This window comes from Penicillium vulpinum, assembly GCF_028829585.1.
Source record: "Penicillium vulpinum strain IBT 29486 chromosome Unknown utg000001l_segment0_segment0, whole genome shotgun sequence".
NCBI classification, from domain to species: Eukaryota; Fungi; Ascomycota; class Eurotiomycetes; order Eurotiales; family Aspergillaceae; genus Penicillium; species Penicillium vulpinum.
This window is the reverse complement of record NW_026643241.1, coordinates 7,891,121-7,915,168: the sequence shown is the minus strand read 5'-3', so window position 1 is coordinate 7,915,168 and position 24,048 is coordinate 7,891,121. Positions and strand designations below refer to the sequence as shown.

The following is a 24,048-nucleotide window of genomic DNA, read 5'->3' as shown; positions in this document are numbered from 1 at the left end:
CAAAGAGGCAGGTCACGTGGCCAAGTCATTCCAAGGTTGGCCAGTAACATCATCGCATTCTCTCCGCATCATCAACCTAAGATACAATCATCTGTATTTTAACCTTCTGACTCGAGTGCGTTGTGGTTAAAATTGATGTACCTCAATATAATATACCATATATTGAACGAAATTGACACTTGCTGCAAGCACACTGGCCTGATCCTCTATCATGGAACGCCGCATTACTCGCTCTGCAGCACGAGCTGCCGCTGCATTGATTGCCGGAGAAGAAAACAGCACTTCTGTCCCTCAACCACCACCCAATCCCGCAATCAAGCAAGAGAAACCAGTATTGCGCCCAGCCTTGTTTGATGAACTCCCCCACAACCTAGGGCCTGTGCCACCCACGTTATCTATAGGCACACAGCCTGCACCTTCAATTGCTGAATCTGACAAGGAAAATCAAACTTTGAAGAGCAATCAGGTTGCTAATCTAGCTACCGAGCTCCAAACCACTGTGAACAATGCTACAATCAAGTTGAAGAAAGAGCCCAAGATTCGAACTACCTCAACCGGCCGCAAGCCAAAGAAGAATCCTTATGGTTTGACCCCCGGCATCTCTCCTTTCCCCGAACTGGTTCGACCAACCGCCGAGGAGTGTGAAAATGTTACTCAGCTGTTGTCCAGCATTCATGGCGTAGTCACTGCTCCAGCAACTATCCCTGAGCCCTCTCTGACAGTCACCGGGTGCGGTGAGGTCCCATCCGTCCTGGATGCTTTAATCCGCACTCTTCTCAGTGGTGCCACCACGGGCAGCAATGCTGCCAAGGCCTTTGGCGGCCTTGTGCAACGATTTGGCATTCTTTCAGAAGGCGTCGGCAAGGGAAGCGTGAATTGGGATGCTGTACGACAGGCTACTGTGAAAGACGTTTTTGAAGCGATCAAAAGTGGTGGCTTGGCCGACATCAAAAGCAAGAACCTCAAGGCGATCCTTGAAATAGTCCACGAGGACAACCAGGCGCGCCGAGCTACATTGTTAAATTCTGAGTCCAAGAACGACTCGATGTCCAAGCTAGTAGTACCTGAAAAGGCTGATAAGGACAAGCAATACGAGATTGCCTGCGCAGACCAGAACTTCCTCTCCCTCAACCATCTCCACAATCTCACCACTCAAGAGGCCATGGCCGATTTGATCAAGTACCCTGGAATCGGACCCAAGACAGCCGCCTGCGTGATCCTGTTCTGCCTCCAGCGGCCCTGTTTCGCTGTCGACACGCACATCTTCCGGCTCTGCCGCTGGCTGGGATGGATTCCTGTTAGTGCAAACGAAGTAACTGCCTTCAGTCACCTGGAAGTGCGCATCCCCGACCACTTGAAGTATTCACTCCACCAGTTGTTCATCCGGCACGGAAAGACCTGCCCCCGGTGCCGAGCTGCCACTGGCGAGTCCAGTGCTGGCTGGCAGGACGGCTGTGTCATTGATCACCTTTTAACTCGCGACGGGAAGCGCAAGGGCAATGGGCCTACTATGAGTTCTAAGAAGAAAGCAACCGCTAAGAGCGCGGCTGGTAAGCGTAAGAGAATGAACAAGGACTCCGAGGAAGAAACTGAGGAAAGCGCGAGTTCACTTTCTGAAGAAATGAGTGACGAATGAAGGAATTTACGGCAACGAATCATGTGAAATGAAGGTGGGATCTTTACGAGATGAGGATTGATCGCATCAATCTATGACGACAAACGGCTTCAGGTCCAATATCTGTACTCTATATTATTATTATTATTTATTTACCACCTCGCTGTTGCTTTCCACCGAATTTTATTATTATTGCTAAACACAAATATCAATTCCTCAAATTAAGTGTGATATTTCCTAACTGATCGCCAGCCTAGGTACCTAGGTAGTAGGGGTATGGCACGACTAGTACAGGTAAATACTTATCGCCTTATCGCAAACACAAAAAGCCTCCAGGAACACCCGTTACGCTCCCAACAACACTTTCCAGTTGTCCAATTGAGCCAATTCCCGCCATGGATTGTCTGGCATCCCACATTCCGCCCTCGCTGCGCACTCTTCTAGAGGCCTACGCTCCTCCCGGATCGGCGGAGTATGCCCCATACGTCGGAGTCGCGTTGACCTCCCTTGTCGCCGTGTACGTGGGGTACCTCTACCTCCAGAGTTGGAGAGAGGCAGCAGTCGTTTTTAATGTCCCTATCCCATCCGAAGTGCGCAAAATTGGGTCTATCAAGACATGGGATGAGGTTCAGGGGCTGCAGAAAATTGTGTTGCAGGATCAAGCTCGGGGGGTGAGTTGACAAGCCTAGTCTTTGGCTAGGGATCCTTTCCTTGTGGCTTCTTTTGCTTGTGCTTGAGCTTGAGCTAACTGCTGATCTACTACACAGAAATGGAACAATGAATTGATTATGAGCTACTGTCCTGCCGATGGGAGAGTGCTCGGTAAGGGAATTAAGCCCGCCACGGTCGAAGATATCAACGAAGTCGTTCGGATTGCAGGAGCTGCTCAGCCGGAGTGGGCAAAGACCACATTTGCAGAGCGCAGAAAGGTTCTCCGGACACTGTTGAAGTATGTGAATTGGCATATTTGCTCCACCCTATGAATCCACTGTGCTTTGCCTACGGCACCCCATGAAGCTTGTCCACCTAACATCTCACAGATATGTCCTAGACCACCAAGAAGACCTCGTTACCGCATGCTGTCTCGATTCGGGTAAAACAAAAGTTGATGGCTCATTTGGCGAGATCCTTGTCACAGTGGAGAAACTCAAGTGGACAATCGACCATGGCGAGAAAGCACTGCTACCAGAACGGCGGCCGACCAACTTCCTGATGATGTACAAGAAGAACACGGTCACGTACGAACCGCTGGGTGTGGTGGGTGCCTGCGTGTCCTGGAACTATCCATTACACAACTTCATTGGTCCGATCATCAGCGCGCTGTTTACTGGTAACGCGGTTGTTGTCAAGCCTTCTGAGCAGACCGCATGGTCTGCAATCTATTTCCTCGAAATGGTGCGCGGCGCGCTCTCTAGCTGTGGCCACTCGCGCGATCTGGTCCAGTCGCTAGTTTGTCTACCCAATGTTGCCAATGCATTCACCTCGCACCCTGATATCGCGCATCTAACCTTCATTGGATCCCGACCCGTCGCCCACCACGTCTGCGCATCAGCAGCAAAGTCCCTTGTCCCCGTGTGTGTCGAGCTGGGCGGCAAAGACCCGGCCGTGATCCTGGACGACCCCCGCACTCTCCGCAATATGCCCTCCATCGCGTCTCTCCTCATGCGCGGTGTCTTCCAATCATCCGGCCAAAACTGCATCGGCATCGAGCGTATTATCGCTCTCCCCAGCGCATACGACCGACTCATTGAAATTGTAACCCCGCGCATCCAAAGCCTCCACCTCGGCTCTGTCCTTCTCGACACCGAAACCCCAGATGTTGGTGCGATGATCTCACCTACCTCCTTCGCCAATCTCGAAACACTCATCAACGAAGCCGTGCAACAAGGCGCACGTCTCCTCGCCGGTGGCGCCGAATACAAACACCCAGTCCATCAACACGGTCACTACTTTACCCCAACCCTCCTAGCAGATGTGACACGCGACATGCGGATCGCGCAGACAGAGCTCTTTGCCCCGGTCTTCCTCATGATGCGCGCCGAGTCCGTATCCGACGCAATTGCCATCGCAAACTCAACGCCATACGCACTAGGAGCCAGCGTCTTCGGGCACCGACAAGTGGATGTACAAGCTTGCGTGTCGAGCATCTCCGCTGGAATGGTAGCGATCAATGACTTCGGTGCCTTTTACGCTGTGCAGCTGCCGTTTGGCGGCGTCCGCGGATCCGGATATGGCCGGTTTGCGGGCGAGGAGGGACTGCGCGGTCTGTGCAATATCAAGGCTGTTTGCGCTGATCGGTTCCCTACTTTAATTGGCACTGGTATCCCTCCACGCGTGGACTATCCTATCCAGAACCGAGCGGACGCGGCGGACGCGAAGGGTGGGATTGCGGCTTGGGAGATGTGTAAGGGTATTGTTGAGATGGGATATCAGTTGACGCTGGGTGGGCGTATTGCTGGTATTCTACGGTTGCTGAGGAATCTGTAAGAGGTTTGCTCTTCCGGAAGTCATTTCAAAATTCTTGTTTTATATCGATATTTTGTACTTTACATACATAGTCCATCTTGCTATGGGTAATACCTCTCTGGCTGTTCACGGGTGGGAACATTTAATTCAAAGTCAATGATTCTTCCGAATCTATATGTGGGAATATACATATGTTACATCACAACAAATCCAAAATCCGGGTATGACTAGCGCTAACAAAAAAGTCAATATACGTCTAGAACAATCTCATGGGAGAAGAGAAGGGCCGTTCTTCAGCCAGTGACCCTCAGTCTGGAATGAACTCTCTACCAACCAATTCCCCAATGGTTCACGGCAGGGTCCAAGAACCTCGTCGACAAATCGAGCACCCTCAAGATCCATGACATCCAACTGGCCACAACAGAACAGCTGACCAGTTGGGAAATCATGGGCATACTCAACCTGTGCGGGAAGACGCAGCACGAAATTTGACAACCAGCGTGCAAATTTACCATTAATTTGGTTATAGGCACTCGGGTTCTTCTTCGCGAGTTCCATATTATCGACAGTCCACTTTGTGATCTCAGACGACCAACTAGGCAAAGACTCCGCACTAGCACGGAGGAGAGCCTCGAAGAAAGCTAAGTTAAGATGTGGTTTGTCGCGGCCAATGCGGGTAACAGAGAGGAAGTGTTCGGGCGGGATCGTATAATAGACACTGCGACCTTGGTTTTCTGCTTTATAGCGGAAGATAAACTCATCGATCTTGAGGAGGGAGAGCATGGCGTTGAAGTTCTGGTGACGAATTGCGTTCTGGATTCCTTCGTTTAGGGCTTTGCGGTCGACTTTGGTCAGGGTCGATGGCGACAAGGAGCTCTTTCCAGGTGTCCAATTACGCGAGGTCATGCGCAGCATCTCCAAGAAATCAACGTCTTCTGGAAGGAATCCGTTGCTGCGGCCTCGGAGGAGATGGGACGGGAATCTGCACAAGTCCAATGCAGGGATATTGACGGTCAATCTCACATCTACACATTGGAGCTCGGTGGCGACCATTGGAATAACATTGAGTTCGTATTCGTGGATACCTTTCATCGCGTTCGGAGCCAGCTGGAAGAACTCTGGGGGCATGCTAGCGAGTTCCTTCATTGGTCTGCCCTTGCCGTGGAAGACGCGGACGCTGTCGTCCTTACGTGCTAGAAACCTTTCAAAAGCATCCTGTTCGTCTTCCTTCGTCACGATACCGGCGTTGATCCAGCGACGGTGGATAGACAAAATCTGCATTGTCGGGATCTGCTCGCGCACACGGTCCACGGTACACCACTTACACTTGAAGACAGCTTCCTGCAAGCGGGCACGCTCGTCCAGTTTGAGAGGAACGTATTCGAGTGGGACCATCATGCGCTCGACGGCTTTGCTACGGGGGTAGTCGAGCGAATCATTCCAAAACGCAAGGAGTATGAGAACGCGGTAGATGTGTTCGCGGGAGAGGGCGCGGGATAGGAATGGCGACGCTCGTGGGAAGTTTAGATTGAGCGAGTGCAGAAAGATCTGCTCGATGATCTCAACGGGGAGGGCCTCGAGGAGGGACATCCTGCGGGGAGTATGCGGGCGCGATATCCTGGGTCTGGGCGAATTTGAAGGACGGTCATATGGACTTGACCTCGACCGAGAGGACCGAGCGGACCGAGCTGAGCTGCTCCGAATCGGGTGCTTGAAGGTGCGGCCTGGTCGGCGCTTGGATTTGGGGATAGCAGAAGAATTTGAGCTGCTTGCGGGCTCAGGCGGAGCAAGCTTTGGCCGCGTCACGGTTGCATCTTCGCTTTTTGGTGGGCTCATGGAGCGATTGAAATTTCTCACTATCTAAAGTACATCAATCTGGCGTGAATCATTTCAGATTCGTGTACGATGAGTGTTCAGTGTTGTAGTATGTTGTATCTGGCATATCGACTTTGGAAAGTATACAACGTCTCAGGGAAGGTCCGAGCCTGACCTCGTCTGATTGGCGGGAAAGAACCCGACAGTTAGAGTCTTGGCTTTAGGGCTTGGCATTGGAGGGCTGGGAAGTCACATGGTATCATGTGATAGCCCCCGCTATGTGGTTAGATTTGGTTTAGCCTGCTATCAAATGACGTCAATGCCTATTTGTTCAAGTACATAGAAGGCTGTCGAACAAGAACAAAATATCATTCTAAAAGGTTCAACATCGTTAAATTTGAAATTAAAAGGGGGCTATTATTAAACAATAGACAACTCATTTAGAATTTATTCCCCCATTAACCGATATAAACAGATTCTGCGCTTTTTAACCAAATCTAAAATCAAGGAATGACCCCGGAAGTCTCCGTCGAGATGACGGAATGATCAGTTGTGCAACACCCCTGGTACCTTGTAGCCATGCGTTACATTACAAGAATTCACTGCATTCTCTGTTTCGGGTTTCCTTTCTCATTCTTCAACAGACCTTAGAATTCTGTCATAGCTTCCCTAACGACGTCACTGGTGTTTGTGATTTTCTGACGCCACAAGCTTAACTGCACGAACTTGTCTATCAATCGCCTTTTTTAGCGCACCACTTACGTATCTGAACAAGAAAAATTTGTCCTTGTCTGAGACGATCGTCATTCCCATTCTTTATTTAAACCACCTCTTCATCTACTTCAATACCTTCAACATGCACCCTTTCAGTGATCCAACTGTCCATACACACGCTTCTTCCAGCTCGGAGTCTAATCTCACCTCTAAACCGAAATAAACCAACACCTTGATACAGAACAGCCCCGAGAAAGCTCTATATCATCAATATGGGTGCCGTCGTCTCTTGCGTACGTGAATCCCCATCTACTTTAAGAAAACTCAGCTAACATACCTGTCTCTAGATCCAAAGCGTCTTTCGCGCCATCGGTAGCTGCCTCATGGCCATCGTCAATGCCATTGGTTCCATCTGCCACGCCATCATCAGCGGCGTGGTTACAGTGATCGATGTTATCATCTCCTGCCTGACCTGCGGCTACTGTGGAAAACGCAAACGGGGTCGTCGATCAGCAGTCTAATAGGAAACAAGACCATGCCTACACACCTATTGAGTCCATGAGGATAGAAGGGCTGGCTATGGGTTCTATTATTGTTGCGCCGGCGCGAATTTTCTTTTTGTCATCACATCTTCTTCCAGTATATACCCCGTGGCGCAGTTTTTAATTGTGAATCATGTACCAAATTTTGAGATATGAAATTCTTTACATTGTTTTATCTTCTGTAAATGATAGACATAATTGTAAGATTACAGATACACATAGGAAGTGTTTAAAGCATGGGCATAAAGTTGTGTCAATCCTGTTTTAAAAAAAAAACAGCCATGTCAACTTTCATCTTGCGGCGTGGACGACTGGACATATTGCAACAAATCCTGCTTTGCTTCTGCCGGCAAATCATCCCAACGCTCATTTAAGATGACATTTGCAAATGGATCTCCAGGTCCACTCCCATGGCGCCGGACGAGGGAATAATGTGAATGCTGTAGCGGCCAACGAGCAATAACACGACAGTTTGCAGCGCGAAACGGTATACTCAGCAAGCGACGAAAAGGCTCGATCTTGCGCGTTCGAATGAGACGGTATGTGATCTCAGAGGAGCGATCCGGCTGGGCCTCATCCTCATCCAGGTAGAAGTCCGCAGAGAGCAGCTGCAAGAACTCAAACTGCGCATCTGACCAGGGCATGCGCAAGACTTTATCTGGAATGCGGCCAGGTCCAATAGCCACTGAGCACGGCAGCCGGAAGAGATCGTTCTCGTAGTATATCTCACTTGGTTCACGGATCTGAACGGCGCCAAAGTGGAACCATATTGCCACTTTGCGGTCGACGGTGCGGGACGACAAAGTCCGCGAGGTTTTCTTCAGCTGCGCGGGGATGACCAGATCCCCTTTCCCACGCCGGCCGAGTACGGCCCAGTCACAGGCCTCTAGGTTTTCAAAGTGTGGTTCCAGATTTGATAGCACTGCTTGGTCGTCCGGATGGAAGACAAGGCCGGCACATTTGCGTCGGATGGCATGGTCAACGTACTCACGCTGACATCTCCGGAATAGGGGAAATGTGCACCACCGACATGCCAACAGGTTAGTCTGTAATTGTTGGCGCTCTTCCCAGGATAATGCCCAGAAGTCCAAGGGTGGGGGTAGGAAATCCGGGGTAAAGAAGCCCTCTCGTGAGCCTGAATTGGGACTGCTGAATGCAAGCCGAATGAGCCAGGTATAGAGCAATGGAGTGGACAGTACTTGGCTGAGGCGTAGTGAGGCACGAGGGAGGTTCACTTCAAGGCTGTGAAGAAATATCAACTGCAAGATTTCCACGGGCAATGATTCAAGGCGCGAGCACGGGTGGTCGGCCAACGGATCGGAGAGGCCGAGGCCCATTTGCAACAGTGAGTCTAGAGTTGATGTGTTCTTATATAGCTTGCTCACAATAAGATGGTTCTCAGTTATATATCACACGGTGTTTGTATACAGTTGTAAAGCGTCAGGGAGGAGGAAGAGCAGAGACGGATATGGTCAATGGAAACACAGTCCATACGATATTGGCTGCAGACTTCGCATAATCTTGACCCTGTAGCTCCTCGTGACGTGTAAGAAAGCTAATTGAAGGCGCTTCCAGCGCGATCTCCAATGAAAAGAATTGAAAGGAAAAAACCCGGCCCATTACTAGGAGAGGGGTAGGGGAAGTGGGTAAACTGATGCTAGTTGCATGGCTTGGCAAGACGAGCTTGAGAGCTCCTCATCAAGCGAGATTATGTATGTGGCTTGATCGTCTATTGCATATGAATAGACTATAATAAATAGTATATTGCCGCCTAGTACTTCTTGTCAGGGTTTCAAAAAGAAACAGCTCGCCGAATACACCGCTATATATCTCGACTCGATCTACATTTCCGGAGAGACCTTGCGTGGATATATATATCAGACATATCAGATGCTGGATGACCTTATTTTGGTTTGAAAAGAAACCCAGTCCATTTCTCGACTATTTGAATAATAGACTAGTTGATAAGCTACGAGATTACAATAGAATCTATTAATGAACGCAGAAACGACAAATGTATTGTTTCTATACACATCCCAACTGCCCCACCACACTATCGGAGGTATCTGACCACACAATGGCTGAATAGCCTTTTTTTGGGCTCCAAAAATAATGATCACGTAGTGTGATGGAGCGAGGAATAAAAAGGCGGATTTGAGGCCACAAGAGTCCACGTTTAAACGGCGGACAGATCGCCGAAGCGCTCCTACAAAAGGGAATGGTATAAGTATTGAAACAGACGCATTGCTTTTAGCAAGATAGTCAATACATACCTTGTAGCCAGGGGGCATCCACTTGCCCTTGGAGACGAGGGAAGCGGTCTTCTCGTCGATCTCGGGCTGGGCGGCGGCAACCTCGTCCTAAAAAAGAAGTCATATAAGTAAAGATTCCAAGTCTGTGATTTGCAGCAGATGATACGTACGACAGTGAGGTCCTCGAAGGGACGGGCGGTCTCGATGTTCTCGAGGGTCTTCTGCAGGTTCTGCAGCTCGGCCTCAACCTTACCCTTGGTAGCCTCGGCGTTCTGAACAGCCTGGGCCTCGAAGGCATCGATGGCCTTCAGCTGGCGGCTGACATCGTAGGTAGCGGGCTTGAAGGACTTGAAGTGGTTCTCGAGCTCGTCGATGATGGCCTGGTTCTTCAGGATGCCGCGGTAGTGGCTGAAGTCGACGGTCTGGGGCTGCTCGGACAGGACCTGAACCTTGCGGCGAGCCTCGTCATTGCGCTTCTTGAAAGCTTGGAGGGAGGTAGCGGTCTGGCCGCGGAGGCCGAGGGAGGTTGACACCTTGGCCCAGTCGATCTTGAGAGCGGCGCTGCGCTGTTTTCGGGTGAAGGGAGTTAGCGGGAGTTATCCGGATGAGCTGACAAGGGTATGTCTTGTCGAAGAGCAGGAGCAAAACATACAGCAGCCATTGTGACGGGTATGATAGAGGTTGGGGGTGGGGAAAAGAGAGGGGAGTTCAATGTGCAGGGAGGTGCCGAACGAGGAGCGACCCGGAAGGTTTGGATTGTTCGGATCACGTGATGTCTATTCCGAAATCCACCGTGTACATATTACAGGCAAAAGACAAACTACAGAGTGACCGTGTTAATTATTGTAAATAACTTAGGGAGATGTTATATATTTTTTCAATAATTACGCATTAAATATATTGATTTGTTGACTCAATCATGGGTTCAATTGTTTTTTGGGCTAAATTGTGTACACTATGGGCGACAACATACCAGATATCTTGCATCTGGCATTATAACCCAAGTCCCTCATAGAACCTTAAATACGGTCACTCATTATATGCTGAGAGCCATGATGGAGTTAACAATATCGTTGTCGTTCTCCCGAAGAGCCTTGACGGCCTTCTTGCGGGAGACGTTTGCTTGTGCCATGACGAGCTCGATATCCTTGGACTCAAGGTTGGACTCATCAACCTCCTCACCATCATCCTCCTCATCCTCATTCTTATCCTCGGTCTCGGGGGCCTTGGCCTTGCCGAGAACCTCCTCGTGGTCGTGGTCGTGACCGGCGTGGTCGCCAGCGGCCTCGGAGGCAGCGAGCTGCTGGGCGGCGGAAGCCTGGGCCTGGGAGTTCAGGTCCTCAATCTTGGCCTCACCGAAGATGCTAAGGGTGTGTTAGTTTTAATGCCGTTCACATATGAATGACTCCAATTGGGCTCCACATACATCCAGCAGTTGCTGTTGGGGGAACGGTAAACCTCGGGCTGGTTGACAACGAAGAGGATCTTTAATTCCAATAATTAGCATTTCCATATTGAGAATGATCAAGATAATTCATCCCAATAGTAGCTAGCGTTGCGGTTGATTATCGCAATCAAATTGTAGCTGGCGGGGTAGAAATTCTCATGGCGGTCGCATCGGGATCACGTACGTTCTTGGGGCGGCGGAGAGTGACACGGGTGATGCCAGGGACGAGCTTCAGGCCGAGCTTGCCAATGGCCTTGCGGGCCTTCTTCTCACCACGGGAGTGGACAGCGACGGAGGCACCGGCGGGAATGTTGGGCTCATCGCCAGCCTCGGAGCCAGACTCAGAGGAGCTGTCCTCAACGGTCTTAGCGACCTCATCATCGTGGATTTCTTCAACGCGGGGATCAGCCATTTTTGCGGTGTAAAGGGGCCTAAGAAAATCCGAAAAAAAGAGTTGATTAGTTGGGTTGTTTCGTTCGCAATGGTGTCAAGGCCGATTGAATGGTGTGAGAGCGGGCATAGTGGGAGAGATTGGTTAACCCCCACGAATCGCACAACATTCTCGGGAAAGGGCGGAATTTGATGTTGAAAAAGCGAGAATTCAGTCGACTAAATACTCATACATACCTGAAAGGTAAATATCAAGCTGTTGTGAATGGGGATGGATTTTGTTGAAGTTGAAGGTGCGTAGCTGTGCGCCAGACCGAACCCGAAAATCATTAGCGAGAGCGCGCCCACCCCAGACTTGTCCACCCTGCACACATTGCCCTATATGGAACTACATACATCACCAAATCTAAACTAGATTGGCTAATATAATTTATAGATCTCATCTAGATCAAAATAAATTTAAATAATACAGCTTTCAGGTCGTTACATATGTATTTACGCATCTGCTCATTCTATTCTTTTTGTAGAGCCAGATATTTCCCGTAAAATTTGGGGATATAAAATGAGTCCAGAGCCGGAGGAAAACCAAATGACAAAAGGCCCCTTTGCCGGGATATCAAGGATTTTGAATCATTTTTGCTGTTCATTGATATGTGTACAGCGATTTTGCCAGAGTATTACCAGCAATGGAAACCCTTCCAGGACACCTCCTTCAAACCCATGCACCGAAACCTCGTAATCATCTATGACTTGTTGGCAGCGCGAGCCTTGGCGTGAGACTTCTGGACCTCGTAGCGAGCCTGGAGTTGTATGTTAGTTGAACTGTTCGTAATTCCCCCAGATTATCCGATCGGGTGGGTCTAGGCGCATTACGCCAAAACCATCCCCCTTTCAATATTTCCACGTACCTGCTTGCGGAGGCGCAGAACCTTGAAGCGCTCGAAGTCGGAAAGGTTCTTGCGGCGCTCGGCACGGTCGGTCTTCTGAGCGAAGGAGCTCTTGGCCCACTTGCCATCGATCTCGTTCTTAGCCCAAAGCTTCTTCACGGGACCGGTACCGGCAGCACGGGGAAGCTGGGGAATGGTGAAGTGGGTGAGAGTGGCGTGGGCGAGGGGGAGAACGTGACGGGGCACGATCTTCTTCTCCTCGGTGGAGGGACCGTCGACCAGGACCTGAACAAAATCGCAAAGTCAATACACATTTCCAACTCAAGATATCTCCGAAAATCCGATTCTCCAAATTTGTATCGATTTCCGGATCACAGGGCGATTCCACATACACGGCGGTGGTCCACGATCTCAACGATGGCAGCAAGCTTGCCTTCGAAGGGGCCGCTGCGGATCAGCACTAGGCGGCCAACCTCAACCAGCTTCCACGAAGCGACCTTGACATCGATATCGGCCATGGCGAAATTCTGCGAGACGAAAAATTCAGCGTCGCGGGTCTGTAATATTTGGAGATAGCACACTCACGGTCGACAGGGGGTATGAGTCGAGAAGGGGTTGTCGAAAGAGTTCAATTGTCCAAGAGTTGTCTCGAAATTCGGATGTGCCCACACTCGCAACATTCTCGCTTAACCGGCCACTTGCAGGTCTAGGGCTCTGCTTATCTCAGCATTCGCATTAACAATTATCCGAATCCGTGCATTTATCTCGTTTTTTTTTAGCCCAGACCTTTTGTTATTCCCTTCAAGCTCCTCAGCTTTAGAGACTTAAGACTTTTGATGATGAGTCTTGCTTCTATTTCAACTTCAATTTCGACAATTGCTCAAATGTAGCATTTACTAAGGTATGCTCATTCTTTTCCCCCTCAATTTTCTGTCTTCCCCTCATTCCTCATATGATGCCGTAATTTGCGATTGACCCAGTGTCTGTGAGGCCCTCGCCGGGGCTCTCGATACAGCGCTGTCGGATGATATTCAATTTTCTTACATATTCTGATATGGATTATAACACTCCTGTTTATATTGTCAATGCTTTTGAGAGAAATGGCGCTGACTGTTTGAAGTTTTTAGGATATTGGATCCAACAGCTCCCAACATCGCAGCTCTCGATCTTTCATAGGGTACGTTCACACAGTCGTCCAGGAACATATCCCCCCAGGTCCGATGATTAGAAACTTTTATCACGCCTAGATAGTAATTGAGCTTCTCGCTATGAAATTACCTAACTACCAAGATCTCTGAGAACCTTATCACCTAGCACATTATTGCTTGTTACGTTGGTTATGACTCGTTGCTAACCTTCAAAAGAATAATTCTAGGATCTCTTGTGTCAGACTGGCAGCTCGCTCTCTTAGATAGACATTGAAATGAACCATATATTAAAGCAACTTGTCCATAAGTAGTACAAAATTGTAACTCTGGTGTCTCCCAACCCCAACTTAACTTCCCTTGATCCACTTATGCTATATATCTACAAGCACCTCGGTACAAATGCAAATAAGTTTTTATTACAATAAGTCGTGCTATATCGTTACCTCAGCCGTGCAATGCCCAAAGATCCAGAGCAAGCCACTTGTCCCTTCATGCTATGCCTTCCTACCAACCAAGTCTATCTCTCCCAAATAGCAAAGAGCAAATCCTTGCTTGACCCTCTGCACACCTAATTATGACGACGCAGAGCCGGCAGCTGCCGCAGAGGACGGTCCCTCGCGACTGAGCACCCACATGAAAATGAACTGAACCGCGTAAGAGTATACGAACAAGAACTGACCGCGTCGGTTGCGCTGGGACCGAGCCACAGCCTGCATCGAACCGGCATGCATGGCGGAGTCGGTCGAATCGGGAAGCAACACATATTTCAGCGAGCGGAGCTAGTTCGAGGATTAGCAACTGTTGAACGCACTGGAAAACTAGGTAAAAGTCGTTACTCACCAGGAAGAACGCATTGGCCAAAAAGGTGTATGCAAACACGGTCCAACCAACCCAGCCCCTAGTCCCTTGTCCGGGGTTGAAGATCTCAGATGCCACCATAGTGACAATGATTCCAACGAACTTATAGCCCGAATATGCCACCAGATCCAGCAGCTGAGAGTCATTGTTGATGCTCAAAATGTATGTCGCCAGCTTCAAGCATAGAATCTCGAAGGCGATCACTGCAATGGCTGTGGTGGTGATTGAGCCCAAAAGCTCTGGGTGGAAATCGCCTCGGAATCCAGCTAGTAACACCGACAGAAGAATATATGTGACTAGGGCCATGACGGGAATATACATGTCCGGCGAGTTCAGGTCGTCGCGAGGAGGCAGGAACATGGACGAATATTGTTGCTGCATAATTTGTCCACTTGGTCCAGGGGTTGGGGCCATTCGAGCTTGCTGTCGGGACCACGGTTTGTGTCGCCAGGGGAAGAGGACAAGGACCAGCTTCTTCAGGACGTAGGAGTTGGAGACGTTAAAGTAGTGCTTGAGGGCGGGTATAGAGACATAGCGATTGAACTGCAGATTATCCCCAAGTTAGATATAAGTAATAAGTAAGATATGTAAATATTGCATACATTACTCTCCATGTACTCCTGTCCAGCCGCCATTGCGCTCTTGCCGACCTGGAAGCCCATCTGCGCCGTGGGATCGTTCATGAACCCACCGAATCCAGGTGCACCAGGGGCATAGCTTCCACCGCCACCCTGGACGGGCGACGGTTGGTATGGGTTACCGCCATATCCAGCTCCAGCACTTGGGGGCTGCTGAGGAGCTGGTGGTGGAGGTGAGCGCATCATAGGGACGGTCGAGACATGTTGCGGGACGGGGTGGTGAAGGGGTGGCGATTGCGCGGGCGGCGGAGCGAAAGAGCCCCGATACATAATGCAACTAAATAGGAAAACGAAGATAGAAGGATAAGGGGGTGCGAAATTTCGGTGGAAACGTGTCGTCTGGATCGTGTGACGTGGGTTTGGGAAGAAGCGAAGTTGATAGAGTGGAGGGAAGTGTTTATACGTGGCTGAAGATCCAATCCGCTTCCGAGATCTCCCAACTTCGCCCCGTTCCGCCACCAACCAGTCACACCGGGCCTCTTCCCCCCTACCACATTGATTATTTGCTTCTCACATTCTACAATCACCGGAGATACTCAAAATGTTGGAGGCTTTTGAAATTTTGACGACCTCGGGCGTGGTGCTCTGGTCTAAGGCATATGCTCCGGTGGGCGCACATGTCATCAACAGCCTGATCAACGATGTCTTTATTGAGGAGAAGGTCGTGCCACAGAATGCGACAGCTGGTGGAGTCTCGCCGTCATACAAGAAGGAGAAATACACACTGAAATGGAAGAGAGTCAAGGAATTCGATTTAATCTTCGTGGTACGTCTGTCGCATGCGCATGCGCCTCGCTGTTTTAACTAATTCTAAGTCTATGCAGGCCGTCTACCAATCGCTGCTTCACCTTGGTTGGATTGATAAACTTCTTGAGAATATTTCGACAATCTTCATTGATCTCTACAAGGACCAGGTGAAGGGAAACCGCGCGAGAATCCAGACCTACAGGTTCGATCAATACTTTGAACAGCAAGTTCGGGAGCTTGAAGACAATACTGGTGGCTTTGTAGAGGAACATATGCCAGAGGCGGGTGAAAAGAAAGACCCGCTTGTTTCATCGGACAATGGAGGCCCACCGCCGCCACCGGTGCCTGGCCTGGTGAAAGGTATGGAATGACACAACTTCCGGTTCCAAGCGCATGCTGACCATCCCAAAGCGCAGCCTAGAGCTGCGCTAGCCGGGGCGACCTCTGATGAGGGTACGCCACCAGCTACACCAGAAATTTCTAGATCTTCGACCCCTCAGGGCCACATTCTCACAGCGAAAGCCGGGCCTGGAGGTCGTGGTTCCCGACGTTCACGCAAGGCTGCCAATTCGAGCGCCAACGCATCATCTGGCGATGAAGTCCGGAAGGGAAAGGCTGCTAAGACCCCTGTGAAGAAAATGCGCAGATGGGATGCCAGTGGGATGGCAGATGAGGATGACGGAGAGATCCTCGATTATTCTGCCCCCGCAGAGGAAGGAGAGTCTGCTGCTCCAGCGGTGGAGGCTGTCTCCGAGGAGGACTGGGGCCGCCGCACTGGAAGGGGCCAGTTCGTGCTGAAGGAGTTGGGCGAAGAAGTTCAATCCATTTTGGACCAAGCTGACGCGGAAAAGTCCAAGGGCACTGCTTCGTCCGGTGTCGTTGGCTCTGGATTCAATGCAATTGGTGGCTTCTTCCGTAACATTGTTGGAGGAAAGGTTCTGACAGAATCTGATCTTGATAAGCCTCTCAAGGCAATGGAAGAACACCTCTTGAAGAAGAATGTCGCCCGCGAAGCTGCTGTCCGACTCTGCGAAGGAGTTAAGCGTGAAATGATTGGCAAGAAGACCGGCAACTTCCAGAGTACTGATGCTGCATTGCATCTGGCCATGGAATCCTCGCTACGAAAGATCCTGACGCCGACTTCTTCTTTGGACTTGCTACGCGAGATCAACGCTGTGGTTGCTCCCACCACTAAGCAGCAGGCGCCTCGCCCATACGTTATGTCCATCGTTGGTGTCAACGGCGTTGGAAAGTCGACCAACCTGAGCAAGATCTGCTACTTTTTGCTCCAAAACAAGTACCGTGTTCTTATTGCAGCATGCGATACTTTCCGTTCCGGTGCCGTGGAGCAGCTCCGCGTGCACGCTGACCGCTTGAAGGAACTGAGTGTCCGCGAGAATGCAGGTGACGTGGAGATCTACCAGAAGGGATACGGCAAGGATGCGGCCAACGTTGCCAAGGATGCAGTTGACTATGCTGCGGCCAATAAGTTTGATGTCGTTCTGATCGATACAGCCGGCCGTCGGCACAACGACCAGCGGTTGATGTCTTCGCTTGAGAAGTTTGCCAAGTTTGCCAACCCAGACAAGATTTTCATGGTTGGTGAGGCTCTGGTCGGCACGGACAGTGTCATGCAGGCACGCAACTTCAACCAGGCATTTGGCACCGGCAGGAACTTGGATGGGTTCATTATCAGCAAATGTGACACTGTTGGTGACATGGTGGGAACCCTGGTCAGCATGGTCCATGCAACAGGAATTCCCATTGTTTTCTTGGGCGTGGGACAACATTATGGAGATCTGCGAGGGCTCAGCGTTCCCTGGGCTGTTAGTTTGTTAATGAAGTAGGGACGACTTGATATCCAAATTTGATATATCTTACTTGTTTACATTGTATATGGCTCCTTTTTGCTACTTAACGAATTGATATCCCTAGTTTGATATTTCTTTATGTAAAATTTACATGGATCCTTTTCCCGCTACTTCGTCACTTGCAGCCAGGTTGCTTAGTCTCATGATGGATTCCTTATTATAAAATCATAGAACGTCAACTATCCTATCGTACGTAGCATTATCAGCACCAATTCGACACAACCGAATCCTTCACAGTCTTGTGGGGGTCATTCTTGGGTACATATGCGCTTTGCTCGACATGCAGTCCCGACTAGGCATCTGTTGACCTGAAAGATACGTCACATCCTAAAATCAATATTGTTCTTACTCTTGGTAATTCAGTAGCCGCCCCCAAAAAACTACCTAGGTAGGATCGCCACTCAGCGGCATCACCCTACTTACTACCAAACCACCAGGGTAACTAACTACTCCGTACCTCGGCCAACAATAAAGCAAAAAGAAAGCTAGAAAGCAAAAAAGAAGTGACCGACGCAGGGATCGAACCTGCAATCTCTTGATTCCATGAAGTCGTAGTCAAGCGCCTTGCCATTGGGCCAGCCGGCCATGAAGAATTTGACACTGTTTTAATATATATGGGGCGGCAGACTTTTTAGGGCAAGGCCCCACTTTAAATGTCCGCATCGAGATTTTCATGCCGTGTTCAGAGGCCATTCTCTCTACCAATTGTGGGAATATCGGATTGACTGAACCATTTCAGGGGATTTCAAGTCCAAAAAAAAAAAAACCTGTGGGCCAAAAGAAAACTGAAAACATAGTACCAAGATGGGCAAAACAAGTGCAAAAAGAAATCTCTCCCTCGGGGAATCGAACCCCGGTCTCCCGCGCTTATCGGTATTAATGACAAGCGGAAATCATCACCACTAGACCAAGGAAGATGTAGCCAAGTTACTGCTCGGCCATTGGAATGGTTGATGGAAAATGCTGCATATTATAGCTCTATAATCGACTGAACATTGAGAACCACATCTTCGGACAGGAGCAGAGTGTCGAGAATCGTAGATAAATGATTCTCATGGTGAATGAGACAGTGACATATTACAACAATCAACAAAGAGATGGGAAGCAAATATGATATCTATCGATGGAAGTAGAAATATCTACCTATAAACCTCAAATGTAGTATGTTCCTGTAGTCAAACGAGGCAAATCAGGGAGGGCAAGGGTTTATTAGATTCACCCTTTTGCTCCACGTTCATAAATATTCCGTGCAATCGTCCGTGAGCTGCGGGTCATGTTGTAGAGGATGCTTGCCTATGTAGGGAATATTCTTCCCATAAGTAACTATGTATGTACCTATGTATCCTCGCCAATGGATCCTTACTCGCCTTAGGCCTTTATCCACAATTCTTCATTAAAAATGTCTCGGGTATGGGCGAAAGGGCCCACCCTCATGGTACAGTACCTATGTTGTACATAAATATAACGCTTAAAAGGGCGTCAAAATTAGCCATTTTCGGCACTCCATTTACCGTCCCTTGATGTTGGAGTGTAATCTACTCCGTACGGGGCCAGTAGATATGATAAAGCAAGGAGAAATAATTGCGAGAGTCGTAATGATTTGTATTAGTTATTGGTAAATGCGAACAGTATAGTATAACTATGTATGGACCGCAGTGGAGTACTATTAGCAGTATATATCTATATACATCCCTTGGGTGAGAAGGGTCAATGGTCATTAGATGGACGCCGTCACGATTGGCTATATATTTTGATGATTTATGGCCACTCCTACGAATCACATCAGTATGATGCTTGCATAATCCCGGCCCACCTAAATTGCGAACAGATGACCCGGGGAACAAGTTTCCATGTTTTTTACCGTCCTCGGATATTATGTTGATCTTGATTTGTAACGCGGTCTTTAGGTACCATTTGATAACTAACTAGTTAACTAGTTATTTGAAACTATTATATAATATTAGTGATTTGATCTTGGAGATAGGAATCAAGTTACCCAGCGAGTCTACCTTGGAATAACTTGTTGAGCCTCGGCAACCAAGAAATTGTAACACAACATCGACATATGCAAGGGCTATGAATATTCAAACCAATAAAGGATAGGCAAAAAAAGATATGGCCCTGGAGATAAATCTAAATGAATAATTGTACTCCGTATTCCGTATCACTGCCTGCCCAGGTGCTTCAGGGTTTCAGGGTTTCAGGGCTAGAACAAATGACTCAGCATATACAGGCTTACATCATCATTGTGTTTCCTGATCCGGGTTGCGGTCTTGCAGCCAACTTCAACCATCCTAAGCTTCTCGACACATTTTGTTTCTCAAACATCAAATTATACCTGCATTCACACCTTTATCACATTTATCCGGCAAATATACAACTACCGCAAGCTAAAACCGTACCAATAAGCTCACACGACAGTATTGCATCTACAGCCAGGCTTTCCGCACGACCTTCAATCGCATGGTTAGTTGTGACAAGACTTCATTCAGTCTTGATTTTGCTGGTGTGTCGCCAGAATGACGGGTCCAGATCGGGCTTCGCTCAATCGCCGCTCCTCCACGCAGCATTACCAGACCTTCGATACTCCACCGCCCAAGTCGCGTGGGCGACCTAACTCGGGCCAGTCCGAGTCTTCTGCGGACGGCTCACACGATCCCCGCCATGACACCGCTGATCCCCCGGGAACATCATCGCCACTGCCAAAAAAGCAAATGATAATACTAGCAATAATTGCACTAGCTGAGCAAACGGCGTTGAACTCGATCAGTCCATACCTCCCGGACATGGCATCGACATTTCCCGAAGTGGAACAGACCCAGGTAGGCGTATACGTGGGCAGCATTGCATCAGCCTTTGCGCTGGCTCAGTTCAGCACAAACTATTTCTGGGGCTGGCTATCGGATCGTGTTGGCCGCAAGCCGGTGATCATGCTTGGCACCCTCCTGACTGCGGTGTGTTTTATTGCATTCGGATTCTGCAAGACTCTTGTACAAGCTATAGTTGTGCAGGCGTTGATGGGTGTGGTAAATGGCAATCAGGGCTTGGTGTCCACGTGCCTTGGAGAAATCACCGACCGGAGCAACCAGTCACAGGCTTTTACCTACCTCCCTGTACTATACGGAATTGGAGGTATAACGGGACCTCTCCTAGGAGGACTACTCATCTTTGAGACAAACCCTTTTACTGGCAACAAAAACCCGTATCCATATCTCGCACCAAACATACTGGCCGCCGTTGTCCTCCTGGTGGATCTCATTTTGACAGCTCTTTTCCTGGAAGAGAGTCTCGAAGACGCAGACAGTCTCCCAAAGATCGGCAAAAAAATTCGCAGCCTGTTCGCATGGCTGTGGCAATTCACCGGCAATTCCCGCCATCCGACCTATGTGGAGGTCGCACAAGCAGTGCCATATCCCCATGGCCGCCGCGATTTAGAGACCGAGGATCATGACAGTGATCTAGACTCTGCGTCTGAGGTGTCAAGCATCCATGGCCATCACGAGGAACTCTCTTGGGATGAGATCTTCAACCGAGACACACTCTTACTTCTTTTGACGTACCTCATCTTTGCTTTCTGCAATGTTTCTTTCAATTCCCTGTTCCCAATTTTTGCGCAAGCTAAGCCCCCGGCCGGACGTTCACTCACCCCGTCTGAGATCGGCCTGGCTCAAGGATTTGCTGGATTCGTGACGATCATTTTCCAAATTTGCGTCTTCAACCGTCTGCGAGACAAGATGGGCAATCGATGGTCCTACCGCGCAGGCTTATTTGGCTTTGTGATCTCGTTTATCTTAATGCCCTTCATTGGATACAAGAGCAAGGATAGCGAGGGCCTGACTGGAAAGTCGGCTATTATGGCTGTCGAACTTTGCCTCGTGTTACTGGTCAAGACCATTGCCTCCGTGGGTGGTCTGACCAGCGCTCTGCTTCTGGTAAGAACCTCGGGCTCTCTTTGTAAAATCTACCGAAACTAACAATTTCTCCAGATCACAAACTCGGCGCCTAATCATGCCGTCCTCGGCGCTTTGAATGGTCTTGCACAGACTCTCTCGGCAGCCGGACGTGCAGTGGGGCCATTCCTGTCTGGAGGACTGTTTTCCCTCACAGCGAAGATCCAGCCGAAAGGAGAGGCACTAGCATTCGGAGTCTTTGCTGCAGTCTCCTTTATTGGCTTTATCATGAGCTTCGGTATCCGCGGTCGCTCACTTGAAGCAGATGGCTGGGGCGAGGAAAGTGACGGAGACAAGTCGGATGAAGACGAGCCAAGTGGTGTTTGATTAAAATAAAACGGACCTATAAAATGTGCCGACATGACGATGTGACGAGTTTATGCTTTCATTTGAGCCTTTTTTTTTTCTACATTTGAATATATATCAGCCCCTTTTAAGATAGATTATTGCTGTTGCATAATTTGCTGAGAAGTCGGGTATTCGATTCAACCTTGAGCCTGATCGATTTTTTGTGGGGAGTAAGAGGTGACTGTGACTCTGAGAAAGCCTCCTTGGTAGCACTATAAGCAGGGGCGTTATCCTAATTAACAATACCTGTCTCGTATTCTATACTCTATCAATACAGCCCTCGATATATTTCTCAGCGTTGATCCCCTTCTGTTCCTTTTGCTAGAACAATAACGATCCTTTAAAAACACCCCTAGATAGATCCCTAGAATATCTAGGGTATCTTTCGGCGGAGGGTTCGAGCCGAACAAGGGAGATTTAACTCAGTTATCACCTCTTGTATTGTTATACGGCGATTCGAGATATCCCTTGAGATAAAAGCACGTATCTGATCAATTATTAGACCCGCAAAAGCCGGAGGACGCGGAGTACGATATCTCGTGGATTTATACGCAAGCAGATCCGCCAAACAGTATGGTATTTCACACAAACCCGCTGCGCAATCTGACAATTTATTCAACCGAAGCCTCGAAGCAGGATTATCTCACAAATCGTATTGGCGTTGATCCTAGCACCTAGTACTTGTAAGCTGCTTGCTTGCTCTCTCGCAGCAAGCAGATAGAGCGCAAGCAGAGAGGCAGCAAGCAGGGGGATACTAATCGATCTTTCTACAAGCAGAGAGGGATCTATCTCTCTCTCTGCTTGCTGTCTCTCTGCTTGCCATCTCTCTGCTTGCCATCTCTCTGCTTGCCATCTCTCTGCTTACCATCTCTCTGCTTGCGCTCTCTCTGCTTGCTCTCTCTCTCTCTGCTTGCGCTCTCTCTGCTTGCTCTCTCTCTCTCTCTGCTTGCTCTCTGCTAGCAAGTGGTAAGGGAGCAAATGCCAGAGGTAAAGGCCTCGATTGGCAGATTGGCCAGCGAATTTATATCTATGAAAAGATAAAGATCAAGAATAATAGTAAAGGGCTAGTTGTACTGATTTTTTTGGTTCGGCCTTCGATACTTTGATTAGCTAGTTTTTATGGTTCAATCTGGAGGGGGTTGATCTAAACGCGCCTTTTTCATACCAATTATACGGAGTACAGATCATACAGATCATACAGATTTGACGAAATTTAGACGCGCTTCTATTAAGCAATTACTGTATAATTAGTATGCAAATCGTTTGATCTGAAGCAAGACTATTGGATGTAATATTTAGCGATAATTAGCGATATCCCCCTATTTTGTATACTAAGCTGTAAAAAAGTCTTTTTTTAGTCATGTGACTATATATAAATTAGGAAGCGGTATATATAGGCAGTAGATCAATTGATGGTCTAAACCCACACCATTGCGGGATTTGTTTCCGAGTTATCCAAGGGTATGTAACATTTCTTGGCACAGACAATACAATTATTCAGTTCCCCTCCTAGACATTGTATCTTACCTGATAGGCCTTACACCTGAAACCTGTATACTCTTATAAAAATGGATTTTATCGTTTTGTTAGAATGATATATATCTTTTATGCATCTTTATGCCAAAAACGGGGTTATATATTTTGACACTGGGTTTTACCTTCGACCTAAAATGGGAAGCCTAAACCTAACTTTTCTAATCGTTGTATCAGTATACTACTCCGTATACTCCGTAGTATATACATATTTAAAAGATGTAATTATCTGAGTTATACAGCTACAGTACCAAAATCTCCTTGAGACTGCAGTACTTGTCAAGGTCTAGTTTTGAGACCGGTTCGTACGACCCTAAGGCTAAAGGCCACTATATATGATATTGCCAACTTATTCTGTAGCGGTAAAGATGACATTATAAGTGTTCGATTTTGAAGTGACCATTTACCACATGAACATTCCCTGAATTCCTTTCTCGTGAGCTCCAGGAATGGGCATGGCTGAGGAACTTTCGAACTTCTTGAAGATATGATAAGCAAGAGGCAATTGCCTCATCGAAGTAAATTGATTCATCAGAAACTAGTTGTAAGAAATGGCAGCATATAGCCAACTAAAACCAACCTTCCTTTAGCAAACTATGGTTTTAATTCTCCTACCTTGCGCTACTCAACAGCTTGCCCGCTGGTTTCGCCTGGTTTGCGGACAGAGATCACCCGCGAAGCCCCAGACTTTCCTATTTAGGTGGGCTGCCTACCTATAGGTACCCGTGGACAAATTGATACCTCACTAACCGCGATGGACTCTGAATGAGTAATTTCAATCAGCGCCGAATTGTTGTGGAGGCATGTTGATTGATTCCACTCCAGTC

General features: G+C 48.6%; 12 protein-coding genes across 12 annotated transcripts; 5 read left to right on the top strand and 7 right to left on the bottom strand.

Annotated features, from left to right (window-relative positions):
* Positions 1-211: 211 nt before the first annotated feature.
* N7479_002829 (endonuclease III domain-containing protein) lies at positions 212-1,636 on the top strand (the record flags this gene model as incomplete). Its single annotated transcript, XM_057250526.1, has 1 exon — positions 212-1,636. The coding sequence occupies one exon, from the start codon at positions 212-214 to the stop codon at positions 1,634-1,636; it is 1,425 nt and encodes a 474-aa protein (XP_057114958.1).
* Positions 1,637-2,010: 374 nt separating this feature from the next.
* Positions 2,011-4,102, top strand: N7479_002828 (aldehyde dehydrogenase family protein; the record flags this gene model as incomplete). The annotated part of the gene is made up of 3 exons (XM_057250525.1): positions 2,011-2,286; positions 2,383-2,564; positions 2,656-4,102. 3 exons carry the CDS (start codon positions 2,011-2,013, stop codon positions 4,100-4,102), a joined length of 1,905 nt encoding a protein of 634 aa, XP_057114957.1.
* Positions 4,103-4,348: 246 nt separating this feature from the next.
* N7479_002827 (uncharacterized protein) lies at positions 4,349-5,917 on the bottom strand (the record flags this gene model as incomplete). The annotated part of the gene is made up of 1 exon (XM_057250524.1): positions 4,349-5,917. The coding sequence occupies one exon, from the start codon at positions 5,915-5,917 to the stop codon at positions 4,349-4,351; it is 1,569 nt and encodes a 522-aa protein (XP_057114956.1).
* A 965-nt stretch (positions 5,918-6,882) lies between these two features.
* On the top strand, positions 6,883-7,131 carry N7479_002826 (uncharacterized protein; the record flags this gene model as incomplete). Its single annotated transcript, XM_057250523.1, has 2 exons — positions 6,883-6,903; positions 6,958-7,131. 2 exons carry the CDS (start codon positions 6,883-6,885, stop codon positions 7,129-7,131), a joined length of 195 nt encoding a protein of 64 aa, XP_057114955.1.
* Positions 7,132-7,436: 305 nt separating this feature from the next.
* On the bottom strand, positions 7,437-8,489 carry N7479_002825 (uncharacterized protein; the record flags this gene model as incomplete). Its single annotated transcript, XM_057250522.1, has 1 exon — positions 7,437-8,489. The coding sequence occupies one exon, from the start codon at positions 8,487-8,489 to the stop codon at positions 7,437-7,439; it is 1,053 nt and encodes a 350-aa protein (XP_057114954.1).
* An 839-nt stretch (positions 8,490-9,328) lies between these two features.
* N7479_002824 (F1F0 ATP synthase subunit d) lies at positions 9,329-10,065 on the bottom strand (the record flags this gene model as incomplete). Its single annotated transcript, XM_057250521.1, has 4 exons — positions 9,329-9,358; positions 9,426-9,512; positions 9,575-9,970; positions 10,057-10,065. 4 exons carry the CDS (start codon positions 10,063-10,065, stop codon positions 9,329-9,331), a joined length of 522 nt encoding a protein of 173 aa, XP_057114953.1.
* Positions 10,066-10,440: 375 nt separating this feature from the next.
* Positions 10,441-11,263, bottom strand: N7479_002823 (nascent polypeptide-associated complex subunit alpha; the record flags this gene model as incomplete). Its single annotated transcript, XM_057250520.1, has 3 exons — positions 10,441-10,768; positions 10,831-10,889; positions 11,036-11,263. 3 exons carry the CDS (start codon positions 11,261-11,263, stop codon positions 10,441-10,443), a joined length of 615 nt encoding a protein of 204 aa, XP_057114952.1.
* Positions 11,264-11,792: 529 nt separating this feature from the next.
* N7479_002822 (60S ribosomal protein eL14) lies at positions 11,793-12,806 on the bottom strand. Its single transcript, XM_057250519.1, has 3 exons — positions 12,521-12,806; positions 12,150-12,413; positions 11,793-12,041 (listed from the first exon to the last, which is right to left on the bottom strand). The coding sequence occupies exons 1-3, from the start codon at positions 12,644-12,646 to the stop codon at positions 11,985-11,987; spliced, it is 447 nt and encodes a 148-aa protein (XP_057114951.1). The 5' UTR covers positions 12,647-12,806; the 3' UTR covers positions 11,793-11,984.
* Positions 12,807-13,848: 1,042 nt separating this feature from the next.
* Positions 13,849-15,042, bottom strand: N7479_002821 (protein transporter YIF1; the record flags this gene model as incomplete). The annotated part of the gene is made up of 3 exons (XM_057250518.1): positions 13,849-14,055; positions 14,117-14,677; positions 14,737-15,042. 3 exons carry the CDS (start codon positions 15,040-15,042, stop codon positions 13,849-13,851), a joined length of 1,074 nt encoding a protein of 357 aa, XP_057114950.1.
* Positions 15,043-15,313: 271 nt separating this feature from the next.
* Positions 15,314-17,366, top strand: N7479_002820 (signal recognition particle receptor subunit alpha; the record flags this gene model as incomplete). The annotated part of the gene is made up of 3 exons (XM_057250517.1): positions 15,314-15,538; positions 15,597-15,879; positions 15,931-17,366. 3 exons carry the CDS (start codon positions 15,314-15,316, stop codon positions 17,364-17,366), a joined length of 1,944 nt encoding a protein of 647 aa, XP_057114949.1.
* Positions 17,367-17,875: 509 nt separating this feature from the next.
* Positions 17,876-18,351, bottom strand: N7479_002819 (uncharacterized protein; the record flags this gene model as incomplete). Its single annotated transcript, XM_057250516.1, has 2 exons — positions 17,876-17,990; positions 18,158-18,351. Coding segments are annotated over 2 exons (309 nt in total), but the record flags the coding sequence as incomplete, so codon positions are not given.
* A 1,558-nt stretch (positions 18,352-19,909) lies between these two features.
* N7479_002818 (MFS transporter) lies at positions 19,910-21,667 on the top strand (the record flags this gene model as incomplete). The annotated part of the gene is made up of 2 exons (XM_057250515.1): positions 19,910-21,322; positions 21,377-21,667. The coding sequence occupies 2 exons, from the start codon at positions 19,910-19,912 to the stop codon at positions 21,665-21,667; spliced, it is 1,704 nt and encodes a 567-aa protein (XP_057114947.1).
* Positions 21,668-24,048: the final 2,381 nt, after the last annotated feature.